Below are 24,557 nucleotides of genomic sequence, written 5' to 3'. Positions count from 1 at the left end.
CATAGCAAAGCATTAACATTTCGGGCCTGTTAAAGCCCCACTTGGACTCATCTGGGCACTGAATGCATGTGATGGCGTATGGCGCCTCGGTGTAGTAGTTGAACCCACATTGAATGCACTTGTCATCCACTTTGCTGAAATAGTAGCTTCGAGAGCAGCCTCTGCAGGCGGCCACCAAATGCAAGGCCAGAATTGTCCCTTTTGAACTGGCCACCTCCTTGCAGTACGCTGACCACATGCCGATATCAAAACCCATAAACATCGCTCTTGTTCCGTTCCAGTGTCCGACAAGTTTCTCGCGTTGACGAAAAAGTATCAAAGTCTCCCGGAATTTCTCTAACGCCTGCGAGAACCCTTGAAAATCACCTGAATTTCTGTACGGAGTTACCAGAGAAAATTGCACATCAATTTGAAATTCTTTGCCGTCTTTGAAGACTCGGTTTTTGTCGCAGATGACTACAGGTGCAGACCAAGTCGACTCCTCCAATGGTGGGCCTCGGTTATTAAACTTTGGGAAATAAGTATTTATATACAGATTAACAGCGTCTGCAAAGTTGTCAACACAGGCATCAATGGTGAACACCATGAGAAGGGGCAGGTGAACGGACTTGGCCAGCCTTATGGGCACACATTCCGGCACAATCACTTCGGACAGTTCATAGTTCTGTTTATTCGGGTCGCAGTAGAGGATACCGTTATCCCCTGGCGAGTTCAGCGGCATGTCCATCTCAGATTCTGGGCACACAAGAGTCAACACGAAAGAGCCCGAAGGTTGCAAACGACCAAACAGTGGGAAAGCAGGCATGACTATGCAATCCACGCCAATATTTGTTGATTTAGCCCAACAGATAATAGGCAGCAAGAAGATCAAATACAAAATAGAGGACATACTTGATGGTAAACGAAAATGAAATCCTCAAAAAAAAACGTGTTCACAAATCTCCATCAATGTTTAGTGAAAACAAACAAAACTCTAGTGTGTTCATTAGCTGTGCGAGTTGGTTTCTTCCGGTTGAACAAGCCTTGAGGTTAAATTGGAATTGTTTAATCCTCCGTGATCACAAGTATGCTGGACTCACTGTCACAGTGGAGATGGAGTGTACTAGGATTGTCAGATATGAGTGAGTAGAAGTCTTGGGTTAGGGTTTTATTGGAGACTCCTCCCTTCTTTTTAATCATGAAAATGACCATTATTAATGCTTGGGTAATGAAAAATTAGAGCATTTTAAAGTTTAAAAGATTTCCATTCTTTTATATTCAGCGTCTGCATGCATCGTTTTTTCTTTTTCTTTCCCACAACATCTAGTATAAAAAGGGGATGCTTTAAGGGAGGGGGGGCTGATAGCCTACACAGGGAGGAGGGGGGGCCCTGCTAGCATACACAGGAAGGAGGGGGGCCCTAATAGCCTACACAGGGAGGGGGGCTCTGATAGCCTACACAGGGAGGGGGGCCTGATAGCCTACACTGGGAGGAGGGGGGCCCTGATAGCCTACACAGGGAGAGGGGCCTTGATAGCCTACACAGGGAGGGGGCCCTGATAGCCTACACAGGGAGGAGGGGGGCCCTGATAGGCTTCACAGGGAGGGGGGCCCTGATAGCCTACACAGGGAGGAGGGTGGCCCTGATAGCCTACACAGGGAGGAGGGGGGCCCTGATAGCCTACACAGGGAGGAGGGTGGCCCTGATAGCCTACACAGGGAGGAGGGTGGCCCTGATAGCCTACACAGGGAGGAGGGGGGGCCCTGATAGCCTACACAGGGAGGAGGGGGGCCCTGATAGCCTACACAAGGAGGAGGGGGCCTTGATAGCCTACACAGGAAAGGGGCCCTGATAGCCTACACAGGGAGGGGGGGCCTGATAGCCTACACATGGATGAGGGGCGCCCTGATAGCCTACACATGGATGAGGGGCGCCCTGATAGCCTACACAGGGAGGAGGGGGCCCTGATAGCCTACACAGGGAGGGGGGGCTGATAGCCTACACAGGGAGAAGGGGGCCCTGATAGCCTACACAGGGAGGGGGGCCCTGATAGCCTACACACGGAGGGGGGCCCTGATAGCCTACACAGGGAGGAGGGGGCCCTGATAGCCTACACAGGGAGGAGGTGGCCCTGATAGCCTACACAGGGAGGGGGGGGGCTTGATAGCCTACACAGGAAGGGGGCCCTGATAGCCTACACAGGGAGGGGGGCCCTGATAGCCTACACATGGATGAGGGGCGCCCTGATAGCCTACACAGGGAGGAGGGGGGCCTGATAGCCTACACAGGGAGGGGGGCCCTGATAGCCTACACACGGAGGGGGGCCCTGATAGCCTACACAGGGAGGAGGGGGCCCTGATAGCCTACACAGGGAGGAGGTGGCCCTGATAGCCTACACAGGGAGGGGGGGGCTTGATAGCCTACACAGGAAGGGGGCCCTGATAGCCTACACAGGGAGGGGGGCCCTGATAGCCTACACATGGATGAGGGGCGCCCTGATAGCCTACACAGGGAGGAGGGGGGCCTGATAGCCTACACAGGGAGGGGGCTGATAGCCTACACAGGGAGAAGGGGGCCCTGATAGCCTACACAGGGAGGAGGGGGGTCCTGATAGCCTACACAGGGAGGGGGGCACTGATAGCCTACATAGGGAGGGGGCCTGATAGCCTACACAGGGAGGGGGGGCCTGATTGCCTACACAGGGAGGGGGGCCCTGATAGCCTACACAGGGAGGGGGGCCTGATAGCCTACACAGGGAGGGGGGCCTGATAGTAAATTGGCAGTATTTAAACCATATTGTGAATTTCATTTTCTCCCTATTGAAACCTAAAAAAAAATCTTATTAATTAAACGTAGACCTATTTCAATCAGACACTAAGCACTGAAAGCATTGATGTAGTGTAACACTTACAATATATAATATACTTCTTATTAGTCATATTGTATCTTCTCTTATCTTATACTTATACCCAGACGTAACTTTAAAAAAAACAACAAGATAAATACGTCCTACAGGTATCCCTAGTTCGTTCTAGTCATACATGTTAATCAGTCACTTAAACTCTGCCAAGTTATTGGTTCCTGGCTGACTCAGACAACCCGTTCCATGCTCTAAGAGCACTAGAGAAGAAGGAGTATTTTGTACAGATTTGTCCTAGCATAGAAGTAGTTATCACCTACAACAGAGGGTCTTGAGTTCAACATTTTATGGCCTACACTATAAAACTATTCTTCGTGAAATAAGAAAATATTTGTTTCTAATATAAAGGCAGTCACAACCACTTCACTCTTGACGTTCCTAGAATTTAGTGTGTGTGTGTGAGAGAGAGAGAGAGAGTGTGTGAGTGTGTGTGTGTGAGTGTGAGTTTAATATTTACTGCTGAATACAATATCTTTTTATATCTCTTCATATCTCTTTATATCTCTTCATATCTCTTTATATCTCTTCATATCTCTTTATATCTTTTCATATCTCTTTATATCTTTTCATATCTCATTATATCTCTTCATATCTCCTCTATTCACATCTCACACTGTATTTGGAATCTCACCGATTGGACTGTTTCCTCTATTTCATACTGGTGGAATTAATGTGTACTTCTGACTACATGGGGCATCCCACAAGTAGGCCGTCCTAGATCTCGGTAGATTAATACAGTTAAATGAAAGACTTCATTTGTCCTCTCTGCTGCTTCAAGGTTTATGAATCCCCTCATACGAACGTGTCCAAAAATAGACTTATAAATAGAGACAAAAATAGACTTATTAATAGAGACAAAAATAGACTTATTAATAGAGACAAAAATAGACTTATAAATAGAGACAAAAATAGACTTATAAATAGAGACAAAAATAGACGTATAAATAGAGACAAAAATAAACGTGTGTGAGCTTGACATCCTGGAGTAACTCTTAATACTGTTGACCAACTCCACTGTTGACTCTTATTTGTTCGGGGGCGCGGTAGATGAGGGGTTAAGAGCTTGGCTTCCAAACATACAGGTCCTGGGTTCAAATCTCGGTGAAGTCTGGAATTTTTAATTAGGGATTTTTAGGGCGCCCCTGAGTCCACCCAACTCTAATGGGTACCTGAATTTAGTTCGGGAAAATTAAAGGCGGTTGGTCGTTGTGCTGGCCACATAACACCCTGCTCGTTAACCGTTGACCAAAGAAACAGATGACCTTAACATCATCTGCCCTATAGGTCTAAAAGGGAATCTTTACTTTTACTTATTTGTTCAGACTCTGGAACGGTTATGCCGCTAATTTATATTCTCAAATTTAAAGGAGTTTTTTTAAGGAAATTGGAGGAAAGCTTTATTAAGTGAATGCAAACCTAGTGTTGTTTGTTTTAGAAAACCTACTGGACTGTGAAAGTTATTCTATGCCAGTGATGCTCAACCTAATTCAACCTGAGGGCCATTTTAACTTTCGAAACGCGTGTCGCGAGCCACATCAACAAAAAAGGTACGAAAAATGAAATCAAAATTCACCTGAAACTATTTGAAACTATTGGATCAAGTACTTACATTAATTAATGGGATAGTTCAAGTCTATCTTTTTTTACTCGTCTTAAAATGGTTTCATTTCTCTACTTAAAATGTGAGCAACATTTTAGCTAACTTTATTATCAACATATTTTCATATTTTCGGTCCTCCAATCTCCAGGCGTAGTTTAACCAATCTTTTAGACGCGGCCCAAACCAAGAAGGCCGCCATATTTGTTTTACAATGTCGCTATAGCCTACATGTTTTTTTTTTTTTTTTTGTTGTTTTTTTGTTTGGAACAGCCAGACTCTCTTTACAAAACAAATATGTTGGCTTATTATCATGTTCCACAAAAAAACAGATCCATTCTCTTTTCCTGGTAGATTCTACAATCAGAGTTCCTCTTCATAAACTCATAATCGCCCACTCGTTAAAGGTCATGTATCAATCCATCACAACAAATTTCCGTAAGGATCAATAAAGCAGTCTTAGTCTTAGTCTTAAAAAAGTGAGGGCCCTAACGAAGGTAAAAATACATTTACAACTATTTTAAAGGGGGAGGATTATCTACTTTTGTGCCGATGCTTCTGCGGGCCGGATGGAACCACATCGCGGGCCGGTTATGGCCCGCGGGCCGTACTTTGGGCATCACTGTTCTATGCTATTCACATTCCAAGAACCTGAAAGCCGAGTTGAGAATTAACTGGAAGAGAGAACATAGATGTAGACTTGATGTATTTCTGATTTGGTTCGGAGCCTATTTATTCTTCACTTCTCAAAGCCGATGTCCATGTCGCATTTAAAACTTTCGTGTGACACTATTATAGCCTCACAAAAACAAAACCTCAAAAACAAAAGTGTTTTCAATTGTTCATCAATAATTTATTACGAGAATCAATAACTAATTCCGCTAATGTCATCACATAAATATGAAATGTGTCAATCAACAAATTATATAATAAAAAAATAAGGCATCTTAGCAACAGCTGCTGATAAAGACGGGAAGTATTGCTTAGACTAACTCGTCTGCTCATAAAGGCGGGAAAATATTGCTTAGATTATCACGTATTGTTAATACACTGTCTCGTTAGCTCAACCCCCAACCCCTCCCCACTGTTTTGTTAGCTTTACCCCCAACCCACTCCACTGTCTTGTTAGCTCCACCCCAATCCACTCCACTGTCTTGTTAGATCCACTCCACCCAACTGTTTTGTTAGCTCCACCCCCAAGTCCCCGACCCACTCCACTGTCTTGCTAGCTCCACCCCAACCCACTCCACTGTCTTGTTAGCCCCACCCCAACCCACTCCACTGTCTTGTTAGATCCACTCCACCCAACTGTTTTGTTAGCTCCACCCCCAAGTCCCCGACCCACTCCACTGTCTTGCTAGCTCCACCCCAACCCACTCCACTGTCTTGTTAGCCCCACCCCAACCCACTCCACTGTCTTGCTAACTCCACCCCCAAAACTCCGACCCACTCCACTGTCTTGTTAGCTCCACCCTCGCCCCATATCCACGACCCACTCCACTGTGTTGTTAGCTCCACCCATCAAGCCCCAGACCCATTCCACTGTCTTGTTAACTCCACCCCTCAAGTCCCAGACCCATTTCACTGTCTTGTTAGCTCCACCCCCAACCCACTACACTGTCTTTTAGCCAGTCACTATTTGCTTGGAGCTAAAAAAAAAATAATACTCAAGTAGCTATAAATTAATATTCACGATGCACTAGGATTTCAAACGTCCATTGCGCTTAAGTCTTTATATACTAAAGCCTTCATATACTTAAGTCTTTATATACTAAAGCCTTCATATACTTAAGTCTTTATATACTAAAGCCTTCATATACTTAAGTCTTTATATACTAAAGCCTCTAAAAAAGTAATTGTTCAAACTCCATGCCATGTTACCAGAACAGTGAAGGATTTCATGGACATAAAAGTTGTATCTATAGTTATAGACCAAAGTGAATGAACCACCACAAACACAAAGAGTATCAAACTAGACACAGATCTAGCCGTCAGGACACGCACAACTTCATTGTTTTTGTAACTGACAGGTGAATAAAAAGATTGTCTTACTTCCGCACTTGATAGGTTGTATTGATTGGAATGTGTACATGAGATCAATTACTGAAGCCAAATAGTTGTGAGACATACATAGCCTTAAAGGTCAGCTCCATTACCTCACCATTGACACACAATCGTTCTAACAATGGCAGATTGAAATCTAAGAAAACTTTTTTTTTTCCATAGCATATACCCAAAATAACCCAGTAGTTCTCATAAAGACCACACAACACCAACTCCCACGTTACAAAATTAGTTCTAGAAAAGCGCAGAAAAAAAAAGTGCATTGTACAATGTTACCAGTAAGAATTATTTCACGTGCTCTTCTCTTTTGTCAGAAGGCAGTCTACATAGGAAACAAATTCTCAATAATTTAAATATAAATAATTCTATAACATGCGAAAGGTTGATAATGTAATACAAGTGAGCACAATGTACAATTCTTTTAACACTCAAAATATTGGCAAGAGACAGTGGGTACACTCGAACATTTTAATGATACTCTAATCAAGGGCAGTAACTAGCTTTCTAGATTCGTTTTATTTCAACAATGTAACAAGCAATAAGCTTAGAACACATATGCGTCAATCATTAAAGTCCAATACTATGTCTTTTTTTCAGAAACACACTCAATAAAAACTAGTTCAATCATTTGGACATTCCTGCACACGTCCACCATTCAGCATACATTTCCTTCCTTTCAAATAACACAACATCACGTGATCAACAAGATCTGCTACAAATCATTCTGGGAATGTTATGTCTGTTCTCCTCAACTGGAGCTCCCATTTCTGCCACTTTGAATCTGAGCAACTGGTCAAGGTGATGTTATCGTCGTTGACCCCAGAGGTTAAGCACTGACCAGTTGGGATGTGCTCTAGAGTCTTATCCTGGACAGAGACATGTAAAAAACATTATGTTTGGAAGTTTACTGTAAATAATGCCACACAAATTTGACCACTGCATATGTCTTGAATGTCTTTGAATGTAGTCCCTTTTAAAGAGAGGCAGGCCCAAGGATTCAAGTTAAGGTAATTGAGTGCAATGGATGATTCCTACACAGGATACTGGTGTAACAGAAAATGGTAGGGACAAAATTCAAACGAATTTGTCTAAATCATACAAACTTAATCTTAAACGATTCACAGTAATGCACCAAAACCCTGAACTTCTAGTCTAGAAAGAATATTTATCTTGAATTGAATCATTCACAAAAAACTAAGGACCTTTTAGATTAGAGTAGCACCCCAACAATCACTGTAATCTACTTGGTTTATTTATGTTTGAATCTGAATCAGTTCCAATTCTGAGAGTGAAATCTTTAGCTCTCTATTTGTATATGGCTCATTTTTGTCTCGGAAGGCAATGGATGCGCCCAGATGACTCACTGGTTTTGGTTTCTTCTTGAGACTCTATTTGTAGTTTTCTAATTAGTGAACCAATTGAATCTCAACACCCTGCTGAACTGGTTTTAAACTCTGCTCTAGGATTGACAAGACTGTATCACTATCTCAACACCCTGCTGAACTGGTTTTAAACTCTGCTCTAGGATTGACAAGACTGTATCACTATCTCAACACCCTGATGAAATGGTTTTAAAATCAACTCTTAAGACTGACCTCTCGGTACCGCCATATAGGTGAAGACTGTTCACAGGAAACTGAGCTGACCACACCGTTGTTGGCGGACACACAGATCTTCCACTCGTCCTGCATGATGTGGCCAGTCTCTGTCATGTACCAGAACTGGTTGTAACCTTGACCATGACACGGGTACATTTTGGGTGCAGGTTGGTTGTCATTGGGTCCACCCATACTGTCAACGCAGCGAGGGGAAGCAAAGCTACGAATCTAATCAGAAAATAATTGATCGTGTATAAGAACGATACAGACAAAGAAAATAATAATAATAATGAATAATGCAGCGATAACGAAAAGGTACATCAGTACAACTGGTGTACTGTAACCAGTAAACACAGTGCAGCCAGCAGTCTAGAAGTTGAACTCTCAAAGGAGTCGTCCTATCCTCATATTATTAACCCATTTAGATCTATCAGCGTGAATATATATATATATATATATATATATATATATTCATACTCTTGCTTTTAATACTAACTTAAAATCGAATCATACCAATTAGCTGTAGTACACCTATACATTATACTATTCTATTGCTGTGAAGCGTACGCAGTAAAAGTATTATAATTGACTCTTTAGTTTGCCAAACTGAACTGCACTTACCTCCCCTGCATACTTCATTCTCGAGGGTATCTCCAGATTAGGGTACACATTTTTAAGGTACCATTGGAAAGTATGGCACGATAACCTTTGGCGGAGTTCTTTTCGTTCCGACACGTCTCCGTAATCTCCCTGTTAAAAACAAATTATACGTTTTAATTCCAAGTTTCTAATTGTCTTTTAATCCTAATATAAGGGCCTAAAATGTGAGTCTTTGAGAATAGGACAATATAAATAGAGGCCATTATTGGACAAGTTTCTTGACTCTTATACACTTAGCAATTAGGGCTAAGCTGTCGATACTTTCGTTGTATGGGTTGTGACTTATGTTGTTTTTTTAATGCACTTTATATTTACCTAAATTAATGAATTGAAAAAGGTAACGGGATATGGTGTTTAATCCTCAACACAAGACTTTTAGCTAATTCGAGACTATATAAAAGTTGTCGTTAAAAAAAGACATGAACAAAAAGATTGATAAGTAGGTCTTGGACATTGTAAGGTTCAGCCTAAAGTGAATCGGACCTGAATTCTACAAAAGGTTTTAAAGCTACAAGATTCTCTGATTGGGATGTCACGACCAAGTGTAGACTTAAATGAAACGGGCCTGAGCTCTAGAAAGACTGTAGAGCCAGAAGATTGTGTAGACTTAAATGAAACGGGCCTGAGCTCTAGAAAGACTGTAGAGCCAGAAGATTGTGTAGACTTACCAATGCATATAAGATTCTCTCGTAGAAGTAGTTCTTATATTCGTCCATCCAGACTTCCGCAACACGAATTGAATTTTTGCTGCCAATGTTGCTGTTCCACTTGATTGGGTTGGTACGTCTAAAGATGTGGCCGATGTGGGAACAAGGGATCAGCTCCACACTGCCTCCACACATCCAGGCCTGAAACACATGTAAGGCTTATGTTGGTATGTATACACTTGATCATGTATAGAAGAATGTTAAAATATGTGGATATGACATTTTAAACTAAGTTTGTTCCATCCACTTTGCACGATACTAAAAATTGGCCATTTAGTACTGACAGATTATAATATGCTGCGAACTTATAATTCACAATTCCGTTTGGTTAGACTATTTAAATCGAAGATAACCTGCACACAATCGATAAACTAGATCCCTTGCTAAATCTTTAAATATATCTATTTAATAGCACACACACACACACTCATGCACACACACATACACACACACAAAAGATAATATTAAGAAATGCTCTCACTTTAAAAGATAATTCAATGTTCTCCCCTCCCCAATAGTCGAGCCCAGGGTCATAGGTCCCAAGTCTCTCGAAAAGTTCTCTACCGATGGCAAACAAACCTCCAGGCATAGTGGGTGACCTGTAAAGACAAAAGAACTGTTGTAGAGACATAGGCCAGGGTTTAGCATGACATTTATGAGTCATGAGTTTAGAGGCATAGGCCAGGGTTTAATAGTGTATATAATCTGTCATGGGTTTTAACGTGATTGTATATTTCTTTATAGATGTCTTGACATCGCAATTATTCCAACATAAGAATTATTGAAATATCCAGGGCCGGATGGAAGTTCTTAATCACGAACACTTCTTAATCACGGACACTTCTTAATCACGGACACTTCTTAATCACGGACACTTCTTAATCACGGACACTTCTTAATCACGACAGTGTTGCTAGTTGACGTAAGATTTAAAGTGTTAGCGGTAGATATTCGAAAAAAAATGTTGGACAAAACAAACTTTACTGACCCGTCGAAATTCTGAAATATTTGTATCGCCTTTGCGAAGGCCCCTTTCTTGTGTTGTCCCGCCTGCGCTCCCTTAAATCAGGCTCTGGAGTTATCCCATAAGTTTCGAGAACCTTTGAGCTCTTATTCTAGAACAATGTACATTACGTTACTCTAGACTGGAAGGTTACACGTGTTGCTCTAGTGTAGGGTACATTTGAGCGTTTATTACTTTTACAATATGAGCAGGACAAAAAAATCTACTATATGTGACACCAGAGGGTAATATTGATTTGCTTTCATAAGTGACAAATGACAATTCCTAAGCACTATTGCATGTGAGAAAATTTTATCGTAACGTCCGGGTCAAGGGAGGGGGGTCTAGAGAGGTTGGTAAAGATAGGTTGGTACAGGGAGGTTTATATAGGGTGGTTGTAAAAACTAAAACCACATTATAAATAACATCTTCTTCAAAAAGATGTAATTAAATACTTAAACAGTACATATTAAATGATATTCTAAATGCCTTCACTCTTAGTACTGTTCTATCGCTGGGAAGTATACATAAGGTACAGGACATAGTACCTTCCCTTGAAAACCTTGCGATCCATGGGCCAGAGAATGTAATGCTCTTCTGTTTCAATGGCCAACAACTAATGAGGGTGTAAGATGGAGAGAGGGTGTAAGATATAGAGAGGGTGTAAGATGGAGAGAGGGTGTAAGATGGAGAGAGGGTGTAAGATGGAGAGAGGGTGTAAGATGGGGAGAGGGTGTAAGATGGAGAGAGGGTGTAAGATGGAGAGAGGATGTAAGATATAGAGAGAGTGTAAGATGGAGAGAGGGTGTAAGATGGAGAGAGGGTGTAAGATGGAGAGAGGGTGTAAGATGGGGAGAGAGGGTGTAAGGTGGAGAGAGGGTGTAAGATGGAGAGAGGGTGTAAGATGGAGAGAGGGTGTAAGATGGAGAGAGGGTGTAAGATGGGGAGAGGGTGTAAGATGGGGAGAGGGTGTAAGATGGAGAGAGGGTGTAAGATGGAGAGAGGGTGTAAGATGGAGAGAGGGTGTAAGATGGAAAGAGGGTGTGAGATGGAGAGAGGGTGTAAGATGGAGAGAGGGTGTAAGATGGGGAGAGGGTGTAAGATGGAGAGAGGGTGTAAGATGGAGAGAGGGTGTAAGATGGAGAGAGGGTCTAAGAGGGGAACTCAACAAGAAACTTTAAATCGTGTACCCATAAAAGATCAAAATCACAGATTGGAACTCGTAATCTCTCGGTTCAGACGCCACTACGCTGCCCGACAGAAGAGATCGTTGTTAGTTCAATTACATGAACACAAGTTTATATTATCCCAAAAGAAAAAAATGAAAATGTGGATTTGGACAGCGCGTTAAAGGATGTTTTATTGAAGTTTTTTTCGCTATCTATTTCTCCTTTTATCACAAAGATTCAACTATTTATGTTAAAATTATTTGCATTATATTCTGAAATGGATTGCTGTTCATTTCAATGTATAGACGCGTAGTTTGGTGGAATAGCGAGCGGCTTTTAGTGTCTCAAGAAATAATGAGATCAAATTTTTTACTGAGAAACACTGTGCACTATAACTAGTCACATAAAATATTTTAGAAAGAAAAACTGTACAATTTTGATTTGTAATTGACTCAAAAAATTAGCATAATCAAAGTCTAAAACAATGGGGAAGAGACGTTCAGAAAGGAGGAAGTGTCTTAACAAAATAAAAATGATGTCATTTTGAAAGAGAATTAAAATGTCTATAACAAACACATTCTGATTGACTCCACACTTAAGTACCACCACCACATCCCAAGTACCTCAACCACATCTCAAGTACCATCACCACATCCCAAGTACCATCACCACATCTAAAGTACCACCACCAGATCCCAAGTACCGCCATCACATCTCAAGTACCTCAACCACATCTCAAGTACCACCACCACATCCCAAGTACCTAAACCACATCCCAAGGACCTCAACCACATCTTAAGTACATCCATCACATTTCAAATATCAACACCTCATCCCAAGTACCTCAACCATTTCTCAAATACCTTAATAACAACTCAAATACATCCACCACATGTCAAGTACTTTCACCATATCCCAGGTACCTTAACCACATCTCAAGTACCTCCACAACATCCCAAGTACTTCCAACACATCCCAAGTACCTTCACCATATCCTAAGAAATTCTTTTTTTTTCAAAACATTTGTCTTTTTTTTTTTTTCCATTAATCTCCTATTGAAGCTGCTTTCAAACAGGATGTATCGTTAAAACTTCTAGTTAACTGAATGGAAGAAACATACTAACTAGAAATAAATGTGATTGTAAACCGTGTAAAATATTGATTAAAAATAACAAATATTTTTGTTACAATTTAAATGTTTTTAAAAAAAAATATTTGGGAAAAAAATGGAATTGAGAAGATCCTATAAACAGCACCTGATGGGGTCTGCCTCGCTTTTTCTTCTGGCGGACTCAAAGTCAGGCACACTCTGCCATTGAAATGTTAAATCTTTCCAGCGGAAAATCCCGTTCTGGTTGACGTTAGGGTTAGCAACCGTCGCAAAAGTTTCATCGTTGATGACCTCAATACTGGGAAACGCCACCACAGTTGGCTCCTCGGTGATGCGATAACTTAAAGGCTCAGCCCATCCTGATAAGATGGTAAATAATAAGTTGTTAAATTAGGTAGATACTAGTGGAACGCAGCGTAACATACGCCACTATTCCTGAAAGACAAGGTTGTCCAAATGGGATGGGTTTGGGTAAATGACTGTGAGTGAATGAAAAGAGACTCTCCCTTACCAAAATTAAATAGCTTGAGATTCTAGTTCGAAAAAAATGCATTTCAAAACCTAAACACATTCATCTTAAAATTATGGTCTGATGAAAACTTAAGAGTGAGTGAACATTTAATTCAGGACAAATCTGAAAGTCTTTGGACTAGATCCTGAGGAGGTATCAATAGTCAAAGTCAGACTCTACACATTGCACCTTTCTGGTAGAAACATGAGATATTATATATACATGTTTGTGTTGTGATATGATATTAAGGCTATTTTATAGCTTCTTGGTGCTAAACAACAAAGAATGATAAACACATTTTGTTAATAATAAGAAACATTTTCTTAAACAGAACACTATTCCAATAATATTCTTCTGTAGCGTGAAACTTGTCTCTAGCTTGTGTAATACTCACGAAAGTCGTTGTATAAGAATTTGATTTTGTAAAATAGATACAAAGTGCATTTTAGCCTTTGTAAACAAACACAAATGTTTCTTTTTAAATGTTAGTAGCTAGTAGTATATATAGATAGATAGATAGATAGATAAATAGATAGATAGATACATTTGTTTAGAACATTTTATTGACATTTTATACATAAATTCATATAAGTGATACAGAAAATATAAAAAAACGTTAATATAATCTCCCTTACATTTAAGTATTATTTTAGAATTGGAGTATTTTTAAGAAAAAAAATCGCTTTCACAATTATTTTAAAAAACGGTTTTCTTTTAGAAAACAAAAAGTAGCCGTTGCACCTAAACTTTGCAAGCCATAACATATGGCGAAATATGATTTTCATTTCTCTTCTAGTTTTTGAGATCTGAGTGTGACAAACGGACAGACGGACATTTTATATAAAACTTATATCAGCATTCCCTTCTGCCGCTAAAAAAAGCAACATTATGTTCCTCCATAAAACAATCACGTCGTCAGTTTCTGTCCAATACATAAACTTTAAGTTTATGGAATATGAAGCATCTTCTTCCCAAACATCCAAATTGTGCGAGGATCTTAGGAGGATGACAGTAGAAGCTTACACAACAAGATGTCACATTTGTCATTGTTTTAAGACTACAGACAGACTGATAGAATAAGTACAACAATAACAAAGAAACACATGAAAATACGAAGAAGACTTAATATTTTGTGTTATCATGGGCCGGGCATGCTACCCTGCCTCATAATGGCGCCCGGGTGGAAACGATCGTAACAGGAAATGATTAGGCCAAAGGGTAGCAAAACAAGACTCCCGTGGGGGTGCCTATGGGGGTGCGAGAGCATCCTCATTGCACTGTGCGGAGTTGTAAAAATGCTCCCACAACCTTGTCACAATACAGGCGCTGTTCCTCAATGGGCCGTTACATAAATGGCTTGTCCCGCACAGTTAGCCTGGTATAGAAAAGGAAAATGGCGGGGGTCTTAGTGTACGCGGTCTCTTGCCGCGAGTCTGACCCTCCCGTCAGACAGAACAGTGTACACTGTTCTCATTCAGGCGGGTGAGAGAGAGCTCTTGTTCACTTTTGCTGGCCTAGAGTTCCAAGAGCCGAAGGCTCAACTCTACCCGACAGTTTCAGAAGAAGTATTATCATGGAAACACTCATTGCATGAACAACTGTAGGAAATTACACTGAACAAAATCTAAAACTCATGTTTACCTTAGATTCACACAATGAAATCTAAAACTCATGTTTACCTTAGATTCACGCAATGAAATCTAAAACTCATGTTTACCTTAGATTCACACAATGAAATCTAAAACTCATGTTTACCTTAGATTCACACAATGAAATCTAAAACTCATGTTTACCTGGAAAACATTCAATGTGGGAGTCTAAGAAGACAACAATTGGAGCTGTGGAGATGTAGTAACCTAGAAGCCTGGCACGGGTCAGACCTTGTCGCTTGGTGGCTCGAACTATTTGCACTTTTGGATACTCGTTGAAATATTTTTCTAATGGAGCTTTCAGGTGTTCTAAGATTAGAACAGATAATAAACGAATTTATTTTAGTCAATGCAAAACATGTTAAAAGTTTAATTATCACATATGATTGGTTGATTCATTCATTGATTAATTCATTCATTGGCGGATTGATTGATTGAATGATGGGAAGACAAGACAGATGAATGAACGAGGCAGGCAGCTTCAGAACAAGACAGTTGGAGATCACTTACAAAGACCGCGGGATACACATTTGAGACCAAAAGAAAATCCGCTGCCCAGGACAGACGTAGAAGACGAAAAGAAAATCTAAATTGACCACCACATTTTTGGTATTGACCTATTTAAACTTGTGAATTGCTTTGAAAAAAATTAGAGAATGCACAATGGCCGTTGAGGATATTTTTAAAAAATATTACTCATATATAACTTACGACGTAGTTTTCCTTATCAAAATAGTGTCATTTTATAATGGAAACATTTTAAAATGAATATGTTTAAGCTATCACTAGGTTGCTCAACTTAAATGATTCACACCAAAAAAAAAAATAAAAAAAAAAAATAACACAAATAGATTTGGAATGGTTTAAGAAAGTCTACAGTCTATTGAGTCTTCACCTTTTGTCGAGAAATCATCCACTAAAATGATTTCTTTGAGCAAATGTTCTGGCGTCCTGCCTAAGATGCTGTGAACAGATCTGAGAAGCACTGACCAGGCTTCATTGTGGAAGATGATTATAACACTGACTTCTTGCTGGCGTGTCTTAAATAGTTCAGCCTTACTCTGGCATCTGTTTCAAACAAAATGACATACGATGAATAATAGATACATTAGGTCAATTAGATCTATATAGAACTCTACATGATATAGCTTGCTATTACTAAAAAAAAAACAAATGCAACACTAAAACTATTAAGGAAAAAAAATCAAACAATCCAGCAAGGGATTAAGGCAGATATATTTGGAATCCCTAGAGAAGTTGGGGTTTTCAAGTTCAGACTTGATTGATATCTATCTAGAAATGGAAAATGTCTACCTACTACTAATTGATCTCCATTGAAATTTAGCGTTTCCTCACTCATTACAATACCTCTATTCATGTCACAACTTCATTGAAGGAACCTGGACGCTGATTTCAAAAAGGCAATAACGATTTGTCTAGAAATTCAACAGTTGATGTATAATGCTGAGAAAAGAATGACCAGCTCGTTGGCCACACCGGCAAAAACTCTAGTTTGGCCGTTATCATTTTTTAAGTAAAAAATGTAATAAATTTAAATTTGACTAGAGATCTAGATCTAGGTCTATATCCAACATCGGTGTTGAAAGGACTATCGCGTTCTTGAAAAGACTATCGTGATGCCAGAAAGATGTTATGCAGAGAATGCTTATTACGAACTCATGAGTGACTAAGTCGAGAAAGACAGCACTTGTTATAAAACCAAATGGATTCCCAAATGAGGTACCTATGAATTCAGTGAGTAAATATTGAAACAAAAAACATTTGGTTACATCTTTTTCAACAAAGCAAAATGAATGGATGACTTTAATGTCTAATCCAACAATTTCCGTGTGTGTAGAAGTTTCAGAAATTATATTTAGCATAAAAACTTTTTATTTCTAAACCACCTTGTCATTTGGAGACTAACTTCAAGCGAATTGAACACATTTTCTTTCAATTCACTAAAAGGAAATGGAAATGATATAAGGAGAATAAAAAAATCTGTAAATTTTACAATGAGTGAACATCAATAACACAAGGGATTTAACAAAAAAAATTTGTATCGCATGGACTCTTGGCTCAAATATTGTATTGACGGTCGCAGCTGTTGCTAGGGTATTATTCAGCTCAAGTACATTTGAATCAAATGTTGAGATTTTGTTTTAAATCTAGTTTCTCAGCAAGGTGGCAATTAATATGCCATTAAAAATGAATCAGTTAAACATCGTTTATGAAACTTGAATTTTCACTTGAATTATGTTTGCATTATCTTAGCACCAACAGCGTTGCAGAGAGGAGCGAAAGGTGCGGGCCGCACCGCATGACACCAATTAGGATGTGATAACAAAGGTATACCATGTCAGAAGAAACAATGCTATTGAACGGAACAATCAAACACATTAGTGGTGCACTGCATTGTGGTATGTTTCCATCAAAAGAATCAACTAAAGACAGACTTTAGCCAGAGTTTTAGAAGAGATGGTTTAGGACGGCGGGAAGGCTGACAAAATCAACTTATAGCACCGGGTAACACCAACCCTAGCAAGGCCGGCCTTAACAATAGCGGGACCAATTTCATGGATGCTTGCGAGGCCCTCTTCTATTAATTTGTGTACAATAACAGTTATTACTATTAATTAGATCATTACATCACCATTGTTATACAACATGCAAACGAAGCAACTAAAACGCAATAAGCGCCAGTGGGTTAGTTTATGTTAGGTCAATCGTACGATACACGACATCTTTGAAGCCTGTGACAAAAACAATAACTGATAGTGATATGCTCAATATAAATTGCGGAGCCCCTTCCAGGCGCGGGCCATGATTTTTTAGCAATCGGTAAATCAGCCTGAGGCCGGCCCTGAGCCCTAGTTGTGTATCTGCTGGGCAAATTTCAAAACAAAATAATGCTACTATTATTAATCTATTGGTTGAAACGCACTCATGGAGGTATTTATACTGCTTCACCTAATTAGTCATATGGTAGTTGTAACCAATTCTCTCTCTCTTCCTCTCTCCCGTCTGTATCTTTCTCTGTCTCTGTCTCTCTCTGCATTTCTGTCTCTCCCTTTCCATTCGCTATCTCTTCCCCTCTATCTCTCTCTAAGTACGTCTCTCCACACACACACACACACACACAAACACACGCACATATTCTCTCTTACTGTCATTTAAAATTCACACATTGACAGTTTCGCAAATTTGAGAATATTGTATGTTATTGTTGTTTTCGATATTATCTCCCTTTGTTAAAGGTCAAGTAAATCATTAAAGAAATATAAGAACAATGTTTTAGAACTATTACGAAACCATCGAGTGAGCCCTGGGTACATAGCAATTTACTCACACCGGACCTTGTCCATCTGGCAACTTCCTGTACACTGAGATCATGTCACTGACATACTGGTTGAAGCTGTTGTCTGTCCAGCCTCTGTTGAACTTGGTCTTCTCATCTTCTGACAAGTTTTTCACATTCACAGCCACTGCTTGACCAGCTTCTCCTGAGAATCAAGTCACAACAATAGGCAGTTAAGTCACACGATTTAGTTGAAACCAAAGTGCTTTGATCAACAGTATACAAGAAATAACTACTAGAGTTGAAAGCCAATACAAACTTTGATCGTCTGGTTTGATTGCAATCAATAGTTCAGGATAGCTAACGTTTGAATGGTCATGTTTAAGTGAGACCTTTGTTTGTGTTCAATTACAAACCTACATTCTAAAAAGGAGCTACGTTCTGTAACCTGACCATTTTGTGTGACAGAAGTAGCCACGGTCTATACCCTGACCATTTTGTGTGACAGAAGTAGCCACGGTCTGTACCCTGACCATTATGTGTGACAGAAGTAGCCACGGTCTGTACCCTGACCAGTATGTGTGACAGAAGTAGCCATGGTCTGTACCCTGACCATTATGTGTGACAGAAGTAGCCACGGTCTGTACCCTGACCATTATGTGTGACAGAAGTAGCCACGGTCTGTACTCTGACCATTATGTGTGACAAAAGTAGCCACGGTCTATACCCTGACCATTATGTGTGACAGAAGTAGCCACGGTCTGTACCCTGACCATTATGTGTGACAGAAGTAGCCACGGTCTGTACTCTGACCATTATGTGTGACAAAAGTAGCCACGGTCTATACCCTGACCATTATGTGTGACAGAAGTAGCCACGGTCTGTACCCTGACCATTTTGTGTGACAGAAGTAGCCACGGTCTGTACCCTGTTATCGAGAGAATCGAACTCCTGATCATCAGATACTCTACAAGAGATACATAGTTCACGACCAGCCAGTCGCCCTTTATATATTATCAGTGTAGGATGTGTCAATCACAATGGCATACTCTCTGAAAAGATTTAATAACAATTCTACGTGTCTCAGAAACACCTTGGCACATAACAAGACATACATTAGTAGACCTAGTTTTAACATAGGCTCCTTTTATCGTCATGCATTATAGCATTGCAATGCGTGCTGCCCGCGAGCTCTATTGAGCAAAGGCAAGACATACTTCAATTACGTTCCAACTTGACATTGTTCTCATTTGTCGTGTCGGAGGGTTCAGATCAGAAATCATACAACTGAGATGAACCTCGCAGTGGTTTCCAGATCAGGCAGCTCTCCGTATTGTTTTTCTTCTATAGGTGGGGGGGGGGGGGCAGAGTCTTGTTCGCTTTAAATCCATTTTATAGAGTTCATAATTCAGGCCATGACTTCCGATAGAAAGCAATTAACAAGGGGAGAAAACTGTGTGCTAAGATCATGAGAAGTGCAGAAAAAAATAGTTTAACTTGATTACAATGGATAGAGCACACATTTAAATTGGATTATGCCCGCATAGTGTAATATGTGGCAAACGGAAAATACTAATCACTCAAATTTTGCCTAGTTGTGTTACAAGGCAACACCTTTAACACCATTAACACTTGAGTAGTCTCTTCCAAATTGGGCCGCCTGAAGAACACTTTGGACATTAACACTTCAGTAGTCTCTTACAAATTGGGCCGCCTGAAGAACACTTTGGACATTAACACTAGAGTAGTCTCTTCCAAATTGGGCCGCCTGAAGAACACTTTGGACATTAACACTAGAGTAGTCTCTTACAAATTGGGCCGCCTGAAGAACACTTTGGACATTAACACTAGAGTAGTCTCTTCCAAATCGGGCCGCCTGAAGAACACTTTGGACATTAACACTAGAGTAGTCTCTTACAAATTGGGCCGCCTGAAGAACACTTTGGACATTAACACTAGAGTAGTCTCTTACAAATTGGGCCGCCTGAAGAACACTTTGGACATTAACACTAGAGTAGTCTCTTCCAAATCGGGCCGCCTGAAGAACACTTTGGACATTAACACTAGAGTATTCTCTTACAAATTGGGCCGCCTGAAGAACACTTTGGACATTAACACTAGAGTAGTCTCTTACAAATTGGGCCGCCTGAAGAACACTTTGGACATTAACACTAGAGTAGTCTCTTCCAAATCGGGCCGCCTGAAGAACACTTTGGACATTAACACTAGAGTAGTCTCTTACAAATTGGGCCGCCTGAAGAACACTTTGGACATTAACACTTCAGTAGTCTCTTACAAATTGGGCCGCCTGAAGAACACTTTGGACATTAACACTAGAGTAGTCTCTTACAAACTTGGCCGCCTGAAGAACACTTTGGACATTAACACTAGAGTAGTCTCTTACAAATCGGGCCGCCTGAAGAACACTTTGGACATTAACACTAGAGTAGTCTCTTACAAATCGGGCCGCCTGAAGAACACTTTGGACATTAACACTTCAGTAGTCTCTTACAAATTGGGCCGCCTGAAGAACACTTTGGACATTAACACTAGAGTAGTCTCTTACAAACTTGGCCGCCTGAAGAACACTTTGGACATTAACACTAGAGTAGTCTCTTACAAATTGGGCCGCCTGAAGAACATTTTGGACATTAACACTTCAGTAGTCTCTTACAAATTGGGCCGCCTGAAGAACATTTTGGACATTAACACTTCAGTAGTCTCTTACAAATTGGGCCGCCTGAAGAACACTTTGGACATTAACACTAGAGTAGTCTCTTACAAATTTGGCCACCTGAAGAACACTTTGGACATTAACACTTCAGTAGTCTCTTAGAAGAGCTGGCCTGCAAAACATTCAAACAATCCTGATGCAGTCCCAGCTGCAATAGGCAGGCCACATCTGCAGAATGAAAGACCGCCCCATCCCTACACGACTCCTGTATGGCCAATGAAGGGAAATAAAGCGATCAGAAGGTGGACAAAGAAAACGTTTCAGGGACACTCCTCAAAGTTTCTCTGAAAGCTTTCAGTACTAATCCAGCCACATGGAAGACAAAAACACATGATAGAGCATCATAGTGTCGCGCTGTGAAAACATAACATAGAGGTTTGACTTAACTGGTCCCTATCATACAGGTTTAACTAACATTGTCTTAAAATAGAGGTTTGATTTACCTGGCTCTATTATACAGGTTTAACAAACATTGTCTTAACATTGAAGTTTGACTTAACTGGTTCTATCATACAAGTTTAACTAACATTGTTTTAACATAGAGGTTTGACTTACCTGGTCCGTTTGCATCAAGTTGATTGTTAAAGACCGGTAACTCTACACCATTATATGCATCGGGCGACTTTTTCTCCACCAATGTCCCACCTAGGGCACTGAGTTTATCAAGCTGTTGGGAATTTCCTTTTACTGCTCCCTGGACTACAATCTTCTCTTGAACTGGAACTTGGACATCTAGATTGACCTTCTTGTCGTCCACCTGCTGGACATTTAGATTGACTTTCAATTCTTTGGCCTCAAACGAATTTTTCAAATTCCCTGGATCCTTTTCTAAATGATTTTGTAAGCTTAGGTCATTCTCATTTCTCATGAAAATTTCAGATATGCTGTACATTATCCAGAGAATAGGTAGACCTATTAAAGCTCTCTTCAAGTATCTGTGCAAGGTAGATCTTCTCATTGTAATGTTTTAACGGTTATTCAGTGGAACAGGAGTTCGTTTTGTTGATCTGATATGTCTTTTTATACCTGCTGATCTTCAAGGGCTAGTCAATATATCCCCATATGTTTTGTGTCTTAACAGAGCGGTATCTAGGTAGCAACTGAATAACTAATTGATGTTCTATCTGTATAAGTGAATTGGTAATATCCTTGACATCATGCATTCTACAGAATAGCAGGCGTCTTTGAATACAACAGACATCCTGTAGTTAGCCTATTATAAAGAGAAAAAGTAATATAATAAACAACAATAGTGAATCGGTTTTGGCATAGTAATATGTGTGGCTTAAAATATAGGATCTAAATATAAACAAAACAAATATCATATGTAGGCCTAGTGCCTCCACTAACGTGTCGTAGTCGTACTTATTGGACGACACATAAACGTAGCACGTGTGTAGTCAAGTATAAGATGTGCACAGATATTTCATGTGTACACTTAAGATCGGACACATTAGTACAACTGCACGCTGTACAGAAACTTTGAATGACGTCTGACTGCACAGCGGACAAAGGAAAGTAAAACAAATAGCCGACATAGTCACATAAGCGGTGGTCTCCCATATCAAGTATTTGTCTACGCACAACAAAAAACGAAACATACCAAGGTTGGTCCAATTAATCACTAGTCAAAGCTAGACCATGCGGGCAGCTTTGAAGAAGTGTGTTTACTGTCGGCTTAGTAACGAGAATCAACTTCCTGGGAAGAATTAATTTTAAATCTAGATTGTAGGCTTATAATTAACAAAGGTGGACTGGACATTTGGGCAAATGCATGGAGGGCCGGTACCCAACGGGCTAATGGGGCCAGATTGTATAGTAATCGGGTAATGCCCGGGCCGATTTTGACACTCATATAAGTTCAGCTTGTAAGGCTTACTATATTACAATCAATGAAACTTCGAAATAAGTCATCTTAGCGTCAAAACTTTGTGTGAGGGCTAGTATATGCTTACTTTACTTTAGTATGCTTTAAATTGGATACATCTCTTAATAGTTTTATGGTATAATGGTATACTAGATGTAGACTGTATGATCTAGTTACATCAATTAATTGACATGAAACATTTAGCTGAATATTGTTTATAATTATATAAAAATTAAAAGAGAAAAAAGTACCCCTATAAGGTGATATATTTAGCACATCAAAACAAAGATAATTCCTATTGAACACAAATGACTGTCTCCAGAAGTAGTCTTTTAGCACTGCATATACACCACACGTTTTTATTTAGAGCCAAGTTCGCTCTATTAAGCACACATAGTTACACCCACCCATACACGCCCTCTTTCGCACACACGCATGCAAACACACATACTTATATGCGCCACAACGACACACTCCAGCTCTCTCCCTGCTCCCTACTAATGTCTATAACAATAAAACGTGGCAACTGGATCTCACAGCTTACTGTGAATGCGGGGTTCAAGAGCGGCCTGTTATCTCTCTTAAGTCTGGACCACTGCTGAGGTGGTGGTGCTTGCACTGAGTCTAAGCGCACTACCAATGATGGTATGCAGGGGAAAAAAAATGCACACACACAAGCACACCTATTTATTGTTTTGATAAATGTGTATGATATATATCGTTTCAATGTTTACGAAGGCGTAGCCAACTCCACAGTTGGGGGTCCGTTGGTGACGTTCGTTTTAGCAAATCTGTAACGGTCCAAAGTACTCGCCGACTAGCCACCTTAGGTGAGCATGTGGGAGAGCAGACGTAATGGGTTTTAAGTATTACTATTTAGATGTTACTAAAAAAAAACTGAATAATATAACAGCGTTTAAATATACACAACAAATCGTTAATATGTAATAGTGTACTTTGCATATGAACAAAAGGCGAATTGTTCAATGTTTCTAGGCCTAGCAGTGGAAGGCCGCTAAAAGAAAGGGAAGAAATGGGAAATGTACATTCGTAAACCAAGGGAACGAACTCTACAGAGTTGACATGTTTTATTTAAAGAGTAAGGTACGTTTGCCAAGGGAAGTAGCAACAAAAAATAAAATAAGTGATAACTCACGATTCTTGAATGTTCTCGTGAGACAGTCAAACCTGTGTAGTGTGATCAAGATGAAAACGGGTGTCGCACTAGAGACAAACGTGATTAGGTCACAGAAATAATACAACCGATGATGTTTAGAGGGGGCTTTGCGCGCTATACAGCAGGAGATTTCACACCTGCCGATGTGGATGAGTGAGGCCTGTCAGGAGATAATCAAATGTTAAGACATGATACCATCCATCCTACAATGCCTATGTCCTGTATCTTATTTAGCTCTATTGTTTGATACCTTGCAATTTAGAGGATGGGCCAAAATGAAGGGAAACAGTCCTAGCTTGAACTGCTTAAAAACACAATCGAATCCGGCTAATCGGACCTACGGTTAATCGGGCCAGCAACTTGGACCGAATGCTGAAGTACAGAAACAGATCCAAAACACAATGCAATCCGCTTAATCGGATCAGCCGGTTATTGAACCAAAGTGATCGCGATGTGGTCCGAGTAGACGGATTTGAGTGTACTCCAATGAAGTTAAAGAAGTTTGTCATACT

The 24,557-nt window shown here is 40.2% G+C and overlaps 1 protein-coding gene across 2 annotated transcripts; it reads right to left on the bottom strand.

Annotated features, from left to right (window-relative positions):
• Positions 1 to 5,328: 5,328 nt before the first annotated feature.
• On the bottom strand, positions 5,329 to 23,339 carry LOC106066724 (polypeptide N-acetylgalactosaminyltransferase 5-like). Of its 2 annotated transcripts, none has more exons than XM_056004456.1 (11): positions 23,320 to 23,339; positions 21,557 to 22,214; positions 18,319 to 18,472; positions 15,865 to 16,037; positions 15,114 to 15,278; positions 12,955 to 13,168; positions 10,008 to 10,125; positions 9,488 to 9,667; positions 8,781 to 8,909; positions 8,157 to 8,387; positions 5,329 to 7,427 (listed from the first exon to the last, which is right to left on the bottom strand). In XM_056004456.1, exons 2-11 carry the CDS (start codon positions 21,957 to 21,959, stop codon positions 7,281 to 7,283), a joined length of 1,914 nt encoding a protein of 637 aa, XP_055860431.1. In that variant the 5' UTR covers positions 21,960 to 22,214; positions 23,320 to 23,339; the 3' UTR covers positions 5,329 to 7,280. The 2 variants fall into 2 exon arrangements, with proteins under 2 accessions (XP_055860431.1, XP_055860421.1); XM_056004446.1 differs by lacking the exon at positions 23,320 to 23,339 and adding an exon at positions 23,120 to 23,307.
• Between the last annotated feature and the right edge of the window lie 1,218 nt (positions 23,340 to 24,557).

This window comes from Biomphalaria glabrata, chromosome 1, assembly GCF_947242115.1.
Source record: "Biomphalaria glabrata chromosome 1, xgBioGlab47.1, whole genome shotgun sequence".
Lineage (NCBI taxonomy): Eukaryota > Metazoa > Mollusca > Gastropoda > Planorbidae > Biomphalaria > Biomphalaria glabrata.
The sequence above is the reverse complement of the archived record's forward strand: the minus strand, read 5'-3'. Positions and strand labels throughout refer to the sequence as shown.

Coding starts and splice junctions, on each gene's coding strand:
- LOC106066724 (XM_056004456.1), bottom strand. CDS start 21,959: ATGAGAAGATCTACCTTGCACAGATACTTGAAGAGAGCTTTAATAGGT. Junction 16,038..18,318: donor CCAGATGGACAAGGTCCGGT/GTGAGTAAATTG, acceptor TGTTTGAAACAG/ATGCCAGAGTAAGGCTGAAC. Junction 7,428..8,156: donor CTATATGGCGGTACCGAGAG/GTCAGTCTTAAG, acceptor GTCTCTGTCCAG/GATAAGACTCTAGAGCACAT.